Here is a 9569-nt window from a genome sequence, read left to right as displayed (position 1 = left end):
AGATATGCTTTTCAGAGCTTGCATTAACTATGGTTAATCTTAACCATAACCAGTTAACTAACACTAACCTTAATGTAGCCCTTAACTTAACTTAGCCCTTAACTTAACTAGCTCCCTGAAGAAATGAGGTTCTGCCTCATTCGGACCAGTTTTTTGTCTCCATGAGGACTATAGTGGTCCTGACAAGGTCAGTGTTTATGTTTGAAAAAGTCCTAAAGAGACAACAAATACAAGAACACACACACATATATTCACTCACTCACTCACTCACGGAGGCGGGTTTGAAGTGAGTTGCCACGCGCTGGGCCTTAAGGCGGTGTCACATCTGGATGAACATCGGTGGCATCTGTGTCACAGAGAGAGAGAGAGAGTGAGAGAGAGAGAGTGAGAGAGAGAGAGCACTTAGTGCAGCTGGGGGCGCGTGCACGGGCGCGCACGCGCACATAGAGTGGACGTGGACAGTATCATGGTCATGCAAAGCTGCTGCCCAGTCAGTGAACACGTGCATAACATGAAGTGAGAGGAAAGAGAGATGCGCTCACCTGTCAGGAGGAGGAGGAGGCTCCATCATCCATCCATCCACCATTCATCCATTCATCCATCCATCACCGCGGCCGATGCGGCGCGCTGACAGCGGCAGCTGCGTGTGTGTTTCGGCCTCCGCTGCTGCTGCGATGTATTTTTCTTTTCTTTTTTTTTTCACCGGAGAAAAGCGCAGCCTCTTCTCCGACACAGCGCACTTCACTGCGGCTTCAGCGGACACTCAGTGACCGGTACAAAAAAATAATAAAATCTACACGAGTGGAGGAAGTTTAACTTGTGTCAGCAGAGGAAACAACACATCACACACAGTAACAATCACAAAAGAATAAAAATAAAATCAATTAAAATAAGGAATTAACAGGAGTTTGATAATTGTGCTGATTCTGTGCGCTTTTACGCACAACAGGCCCGGATACTAACATCATGAACATACGACTCAGTAATAATACTACTACTACTAATAATAATAATTTTGACAATCTGTCATAATTCGACACAATTTATTTTTAATAAAATTAAATATGAATCTTATGTTTTATTTTTATACATGATTAAAATCGTGTAATTCAGGTTAAAATCTAGTCATATTCATTTAATTTCTTTCTGACAATTACAAGCATAAAATGTTCACAGTTATGAGTTAGAAATAAAGGCAGATTATTCCGGTTTATTTTAACTCGTGTGATTTTTTAGATGAAACTCAAATGTATGTGAAGAGAAAACACACCTCCTTCAAAATAAAAGACCTCGGCGGCAGCGGCGTGTGTGTTGGGACAGAACTTTTTATTAAACATTATGAAAACAAGATTCTCGACAACGTTCCACTGGTTTTTGTTGTTTGTTTTTTTTGTTGTTGTTGACACGTCAGAAACACTAACTGTTCATTGAATAAATATAGAAATCATATGTACAGATATACATTTACAGCACTGTGCAGAAGTTGGCTCTCCGGGGTCGCCTCCGTTATTTCGTTTTTTTCGACTCGAATTTGGATGATTTTTATTATTATTTTAAATTAAAGAAAATATATATTTATATAAGGAATTAAATTAAAAACAAATTTAAAAAAGAAGAGAATTTGTGTCTCGCCTCCTACATTTTTATTCAAAGATTAACTTACACATTGGTCGCAATAAATCACACATTTCTGTTCCAATAATAATAATAATAATAATAATAATAATAATAATAATAATAATAAATACAATTTCAGATTAAAACATGTTTTTGTGTGCGTTTGCTTTTTATTTTCTTATCCCCTCTCTCCCTCTCTCTCCCTGCACGTGCCTCTGATCCAACAGGTGGACTGATCTAATCATCGGACACTTCTGCACAATATTGCACATTATATCTAAGCTTTTTTCCTCCTTTCTCGGACAGCGTCTAAGCATCCATCCATCCATCAATCCATCCACTCTTATTAAGACACCAGGCTGCTGAGTAAATAAACCCCGCAGGCCCCAGAAAGTGTTCCTTTTACAAATATCTAAAGTAAAAAAAAACAAAGAAAATGCAGTTTAACCAAAGTCTCCCTTCGTTTTAAAATCATCAGGTTGGTGCATAGAGTTTTAGCAGCGAACGCAGAGCCTTGTCCATCAAATTTACACCCAGTTTGATCTCATCTTAGTGCAGTAAAGGTTTGACATTACACATGGAAGAGGAAGAGGAGGAGGAGGAGGAGGAGGAGGATAGCATAGACGATTTGCATGCTGCAACATACAAACATTTGTATTAAGACATGTCGAATAATCCGAGCAACAGAAAAAAGAGAAAAACAAAAGCAGTTTGTCTTTAAAAAGAGACAGAGAGAGAGAGAGAAGGTAAAAGACCACAGTTTACTGCTCGCTCTCTCTCTCTCTTCTCCACATGTTATTTATGTACAGTTTTGGAAATAAATACAGTAAATCTAAAATCTGGCTCAGGTTATCTGTGTTGTTTTTTTTTTCTTCTTCTTTAAAACAATTTAAAAAATGATTGAAAATAGCAGTTGAAGACGCATCCATGTTGTTGTTTCTCGCAGAAGCAGATTGTTCATGTGTGTGTTTAAGTCCTCAGTCCTTGCTCCTCTCTCACTTTCTTTTTATTTCTATTTTAATGGAGGAAAACATTTTCAGTGGCTTCTTGCGTTTACCCAGGCCTGAAAGGATGGGGAGGAAGGATGGGAGAGGGAGAGAGGGATGGGGAGGAGGAGGAGAGAACAGTGGGCCATGCTTTCCATACATGTGGAAGGATCGTGGGAGATGACTGGAGGTTTCCATACATGTCCTGCATGCTGGGTTGCACGTGGGGATGGGGAAATTATAATAATATATAGACTTGCATGTTTTTGTTTGGAGGGAGGGAGAGAGAGAGAGAGAGAGAGAGAAAAGTGTTTGTTCATTCTCTGCGTCACAGGCCGCCCCCACTCTGTGACACGAACAGTCCGTGGAGCTGAAAGGAGAGGCGGTGTATTGCTTTTTTTTTTTGTCTCTGCTTCTGTGTCAGTCCAGTGTCATTAATAATAAAAAAGAGAAAAAAGGAAGAAAAAAGCTTTAAGACGAAATCACCTCTGAGTTAAGACAGTCATGTTTACATCATGATCCCATGTGTCCACGTCACGACATGACAGGTCGCTGTGGGCTGAACTGAAGCTGAGCCAAAAACAAACAAACAAACAAACAGGGGGGAAAAAAAAAAAACACCTTTAAGACTGAAACAGTGCGCACAAGGATTACTTTTGTGCGCCACTGCTGCGTATGTGTTAAGATGCGGTGGTTCTTTTAAAAGTCTCTGTTGTCAAACTGTAAACAAAAAACACAAAGGCAGAAAAATAAAAAGTATATAAATGAAAGTTGTTGTGTTCGTGGGTGACGGCGCAGTTCTTCACAGTCTATGCTACAAATATATCACGAGTCTCTCACATGAAGAAGTCGGTGTTGGCCTGTTTCCCGGACGGATCTCTTGTGTTCGCGGGTCCGCCGGTATTGTAGGTCCGGCTCGCCAGCTTCTCGTACTTCTCCTTATAAAGATCCCTCTCTTTGGCGAGACGCGCCACGTCCTGCTTCAGCTGCTCCACCTGGCTCTGCAGCGTGCACTTCTCCGTCTCCAGCATGTGCCGCTGCTGGACGCGCTTGAAGCGGCAGGACTGCGCGTAGCCGCGGTTCTTCAGCGTGCGCCTCTTCTGCTTCAGGCGGATCACCTCCTCCTTGCTGAAGCCGCGCAGCTGCCGGTTGAGCTCCCGCACCGTCATGCTGACCAGCTGCTCGTCGGAGAAGCGGTCCTCCAGGCGGACGTGGTGGCCGTGGTGGTGGTGATGGTGGTGATGGTGCGGCTGGTGGTGGTGGGCCGTCGAGGCCGTGGACAGGTCCTCGCCAACGTACTGCTGCCCGCGGAAGCCCTCGTAGGCCTGGTGGTGGTGGTGATGGTGGTGTGCGTTGCCGATGAGGGCCTCCACCGCGTCCTCAGGGGTCAGGTTGAGCGCCTCGGGGTTGATGTGGTGCTGGTAGCTGGGGATCCAGTACAGGTCCTCCAGCTGAGGCTTGCCGCCCGCGTTGCTGTGATTGTTGGTGCCGCTGCTGTTGTTGCTGGCGCCGCTGCTGCCGTTGACCCCGCTGGAGAGGCTCTGGTTGGGCTGCGCGCCCGGGCTCGGGGCGCAGAAGCTGGGCGAGGAAGGCACGGAGGAGCAGGGTGTGCTGATCGGCGTGGAGGAGAGGGAGCCCGACGGGAGGCGGTGGCAGTAGCGATCGGCCTCCGGCGGCTCCTTCTTCACCTCGAACTTCATTAAGTCAAAGTCGTTGACGTACTCGATGGCCAGCGGGCTGTTGGGCAGCTCTGCGCTCATGGCGAGGTCGGTGGCCATGTCAGTCCATGCGACGACTCCTGCCCTCACAGCCAAACCGACGGCGGGCAGCGCTCTGGGATACAGATTGCGGAGGGGAATAAAAGCCTGTGTGGTGTATATATAGACGCACGCACACGCCCGGTGCGCGGGGCTGCAGCGGGGCCAGCGGGTGGGTGGAGAAACTTATTAAGGCTGCTCGTCCCTAAGACAACTTCTATATATAGTGGCGTGAATATACGTATGCATGTAAATGAACTTGTACACCTGCCAGTTCACCTCCGCTCGCCTGCTCTTGTTGACAACTTATCCCACGTCAAATGCGCTTTAATACCAGGAGGCCCCCGCTGCGGCTGAAACTCGAGTCCGGTGAAATGTGGAGACACCAACCTGTCTTGTCCTCGCTTCACCTCTCCCGCAGTCCACTTGCTTCTGTCCCTGTGATTTACTGTCCTCGCCTGTGCTCGATCCAAGCAGTCGGTGCTCGGTGCGTCAGAGTTACTTTCCAGGCATCGCCCTCCCCTCCCGTCGCCTCCCTCCCGCTGTTTACAACTTTCAGATGAAGTCCACGGACGGCGGACTCAAGTCACTGCAGCATGGCGCGGCGTGAAAGTTTCGTAACACTCTTAATTTGGAAGTTGCGCTGCTTCCACGGAGGCGTGCGTAAAAGTGTGCCAACGTCTCCAAATCTCCCCCCCAAAAAAGAGAGAGCAGAAGTTTTCAAAGTTCACACAAAGGTGAGGTTGATCTTTATATGCAGGACAATTCTCAGACTGCAGAGTCTGGTCCTGGTCCCGGTCTCCCGGTGCTGTCCGTCTTCAGTCACAGGTCCGCTCCACTGTCGCCCTCACCAGCGCGCGCTGCTGCCCTGACGCGTTGACCGTGTGTTGTTGTTGTTGTTGTTATTATTCTTATTATGCAAGAGGCGATAAATCCCAGTCGCTTCTCACATGTAACGGCTGAAACTTTGCTTCCGGAGAGCTTCACACGCTGAAAACACGCACGGTGTCACTGAGGCGCAGGACGCAAATCTGCACTTATAAAGACAGCGTGGGCCCCCAACACCAGCGACCCTCCCACGCTGAGGTGTGACGGGCCAATGGGAGGAGATCGCAGCAGCGGTACATTTGCATTCTCCTACAGCAAAGGAGGAGGGGGGGGGAGAAGAAAAAAAATCGGAGCGACCGAGAGGAGCCGAGCGGAGCCGAAGAGCGCGGAGCAGCAGCAGCAGGCTGGAGAGCAGGTGCAGCAGATCCCCCCCTCTAGTGTCCGAGCAGATGCTACTGCACGGCGGAGTAAGATGAGAGCTCCGGTAGTTTGAGAGTGACTGAGAAACATTTACCTGGAACAGGAACTCTCTCCAAAGCCTCACGGTTAAAAAAGAGAGACTATTTCACACTTGTAATGACTCACATTTGATTGTTACTGACACTCACAATGTGGTCAATTTGGGATTTGTGACCCAAACCGTTCTTATTATAGAGGGTGAACAAAATGTATAACATTTTCCATTTGGCCTAAAAAAGAAACCATGAAGGATTATAATTTACTTATCAATAAGAACAAAGTAATGTTAACTCACTGGTTACCGCATGTGTTGTTTTGTTGTCCTCTGGAGACAAGGATGACGTGTGCGCGCGCGCGCCAATTCACACTGTAAAGGAACACACAGGGAAGAGTTAAAGTTGAGAGAAAGTGCTGTTTTTGCTTTAAGAGGCTGCATAAAAATCAAAATTATGAAAAATAAAACAGTAATATAACAAGCAATAACTAATTACCTTTGATCATCTGTAATACATAGATTGGTCACATCTGGAGAAACAGTTGTATAGGAGAAAAAGAAGAAATGGATTCATCCACATGATAAAGTGTATTTTTAAAGAGATGTTAAAATCAGCTTATTGTCTCCACCCTCGAGGGAAACCTGTGATACCACACAACGCCGAATCTATCAATCACTCATCGATTTTTAAAGCCTGCACACGCTCCTCCACCCCCCCGTGTTTTTGAAAAAAAAATCAATCCGCATTTCCGCGAGGCTGTGGGGAGGCCGCGCTGTGGATGCGCGCGCACACGCAGGGGTTAAGTATGATTGGATCGTCCCGGCGGTGGTCTGCGGGGCTTTTCATTCGCAATTAAGCACAAATTGCATCCGCGACTCATCCCCGTGGACCGACGGGTAATTAAGCCCCGCGTGTGTGCGCGTGTGCGTGTAGAGGAGAAGCTTTTAAAGGAGGTGTGAAGGCAAATCACAGCAGAAGGTTGAGCCAGGATGTCAGTAGGATTCTGGTGATAAGTCGAGGCTTTAGACGTGGACACCGGCTGCACCTGACCCATGTGGCCCCCTCCCTCTACAACAGGGGCCCCTCCAACCCCCAGGGTCCCATGTGTGATACAAATGTGGCAGCGTGCAGGAGGTCAGCAGGAGGAAATTAAAACAGGTGGCAGTGAGTGGAACTCAGAATCAGATATGCAGGAAAAGCTCGGAACAAGTGCTGAGCTCAACTTTCAAACTGGCCATGAAATATGTGGCTCCCCGTCCCCCCCCTCCTCCACCCACAGCCTCCCCCTCCCTGAAATCTGCTGGCCGGGATGAAAAGAAGAAGCATGAGATGAAGGGACAAGAAATTATATCAAGGTATTTTAAGTTTAGGTGAGCTTAGTCATTAGAAGAGAGGGTTTTTCTCTTTTCCATCAAATAAGCAGGAAGTGGCCGAGCTAAGCAGTCTGCATTGAAATGGCACATTTAAGACGATCTGCTGGGGTCCATTCATTGTCAGTGGAAGAGGGGAGAGAGTCTGCGGCCGAGGGGGCTTGAGACATCCGTTTCTTTGGATGTCAGGCTTTTCCATTGTGTCTTTGCATATTGAGACTTCGCTGCGAACGCACTTCTACCGATTTAAGAGGAACGGACATCAGCAAGGTGGAGGATCTCTGAGGCGGTGGGCGAGGAGGCGAGGAGGCAAACTCGCCGGCCGTCAGGAGTAAGAAAGGAGCAGCTCCAGGAGGTGGCTCAGGGTTATCTGAGGCCTGGAGTGTGTTTTTGTCACCGCTGTAAGTCACTAATGCTGCTGTGGAGGAATCAGCTGTGGAGGAATACAGCTGTCATCAGGACAACGAGGACCGAGGACAACACTAACCAAAGACTGAGGACAACGCTAACCAAGGACCGAGGACAGCGCTAAAAGGGACCAGGAACGCAGGACCCAAGGCCGACAGCGGACGAGGACCCTAACCAAGGACCGGGACAGGCTCGCCTTAATCGCTAACCAAGGACAACACTAACCACGAGGACACCAAGGAGGGACAGCTAGGACCAAGGACACGAGGACCGAGGACAGCGCTAACCAAAGACCGAGGACAAGGCTAACCCAACGACCGTAACCAAAGTAACAGAGGACAACATCCACCAAGGACCGATGACAACGCTAACCAAGGACAACACTAACCATGGACGGAGGACAATGCTAACCAAAGACCGAGGACTGCGCTAACCAACAACCGTAACCAAAGACCGAGGACAATGCTAACCAAGGACTGAGGACACTAAACAAAGACTAAGGACAACACTAATCAAGGACTGTGGACAACATTAAACAGACTAAGGACAACACTAACCAAGAGGACAACACTAACCAAGGACTGAGGACAAGACTAACCAAGGGACATTGTCCACATGACGAAAACATCATTAAAATGTTCAGTGAGAGATCAGTTGGACATCAGAATTATTTTGCATGTTGAAAAACCTTTCGAGATGTAGAGCGATGGTTCTCAAACTGTGGTAAGTGTACCACCAGTGGTGTGAGTATATGTGAGGAAGAGGAGGATGAGGATGAGAAAGCAAATAATCTTATTGGGACTAAATCTGCCTCCTGTGAAAAGTCCATACATTTGTTGACTCGGCCTATTTTACACCACTGTGTTTTAACGTTGGTGATAATGGTGTTACTTCAAGAGATCAATCATTTCTCGGATGGTTCTTGGTATAAAAAGTTAAAAAGAGAAACACAGACCACACCCCTTTTCTTCGTGTAAGAAGACAGCGGCCGATTCCAGATCTGCACTGAAACCCTTTCAGAGACTGGACTGTACGTGTGAATGCAAACGCCAGCAAGAAGTCGCGGGTCCTGAGATTCTCCTGCCAACTCCCTGGTATCATCTCTGAGTTAGGGTTCAGTCTTGGAAAAAAAGGACACTTCAGCAGGAGTTGTTGGGGATAAAACCACCAACAATGACTTGCTCTGTTTATTTGAGTGTCTTAACTGACTTCACACTGAGTCACTGGGCCAGGTTACAACCAACAACTTTACAATAAGAGCAGATTCTTTGAAAACACGTCGGGATTGACTGAAAATGAGCTGCAAAGGAAGTTGAAAGCTAAACTAGGAGAATTTTCCAGGAGAGGAAAAGGGATTTTTATCCTCATCAAACCTCTCTAACTCACACTCCCTCACACACAAACACACGCATGATGAAGAATCACTGTTGACCTTTCCTTTTGTCTCCCCGAGTCTCCGCGGACAGATGATTCCTCTCCCTCCGTCTTCACTCGCCGTCTCGTGCGCTTTTACTAAAAATTGAAATATTGATCTTAATTAGAGTTTGCCGAGCTCAGCAGCTCACGTTGAGGGTTTTAGACAAGCGGCAGCAGACATCTGTCTCAGGCACTTATGTCTTCAGCGCAGCGGAGGAGCTACGTGGGTGAGGAGGAGGAGGGGGGAAAAGAATGTGTGGCGAGGGGAAGAGTGATGGGCCCTTGTCTCCTGCTTTTTCTGAGAAACGTGTCGAGCGCTCCATCTCCGCTCGCTGCTGTCAGTCCACCTGACGGAGAATGGAGTTAGACACACACACACACACACACACAAAATACAAAAATGTAGTGGACTCATTTTAGCTGACAGTATGTGTGACAATCTGTACATTTCCAAGTTGCTGAATGACCATCAACTGGCAGATAAAAGTGATAAATTTGAACAAGCACACGCCAAACTTTAGATCGGCTACTTCCAGAAGCGCCGGGCCCAAAGATCAAAGATTTGATCGCGTTCAGATTTCTAATCCTCTCTAATTTCTCTCTACCACGACAGTAGAGCGAGAGTGTCCGACTGTTTCTTCTTTTTGAGCCAAAAATGACTAATAACTGAAAATTGTCTCGGCAGCCATCTTGGCCGTCAGTAATGATTCTTCAGTGGAGCTTCCCCTTCAG

At 47.2% G+C, this 9569-nt stretch overlaps 1 protein-coding gene across 1 annotated transcript; it reads right to left on the bottom strand.

Annotated features, from left to right (window-relative positions):
* Window positions 1-2605: 2605 nt before the first annotated feature.
* On the bottom strand, window positions 2606-5487 carry mafaa (v-maf avian musculoaponeurotic fibrosarcoma oncogene homolog Aa). The gene has a single exon (XM_044043465.1). It carries the CDS (start codon window positions 4379-4381, stop codon window positions 3440-3442), a length of 942 nt encoding a protein of 313 aa, XP_043899400.1. The 5' UTR covers window positions 4382-5487; the 3' UTR covers window positions 2606-3439.
* Window positions 5488-9569: the final 4082 nt, after the last annotated feature.

This window comes from Solea senegalensis, linkage group LG14, assembly GCF_019176455.1.
Source record: "Solea senegalensis isolate Sse05_10M linkage group LG14, IFAPA_SoseM_1, whole genome shotgun sequence".
Taxonomy (NCBI): Eukaryota; Metazoa; Chordata; class Actinopteri; order Pleuronectiformes; family Soleidae; genus Solea; species Solea senegalensis.
This window is presented reverse-complemented; position numbering and strand designations above follow the sequence as displayed.

Bases quoted from the DNA above. Each gene is read 5' to 3' on its own strand.
- mafaa (XM_044043465.1), bottom strand. From the start codon at position 4,381: ATGGCCACCGACCTCGCCATGAGCGCAGAGCTGCCCAACAGCCCGCTG.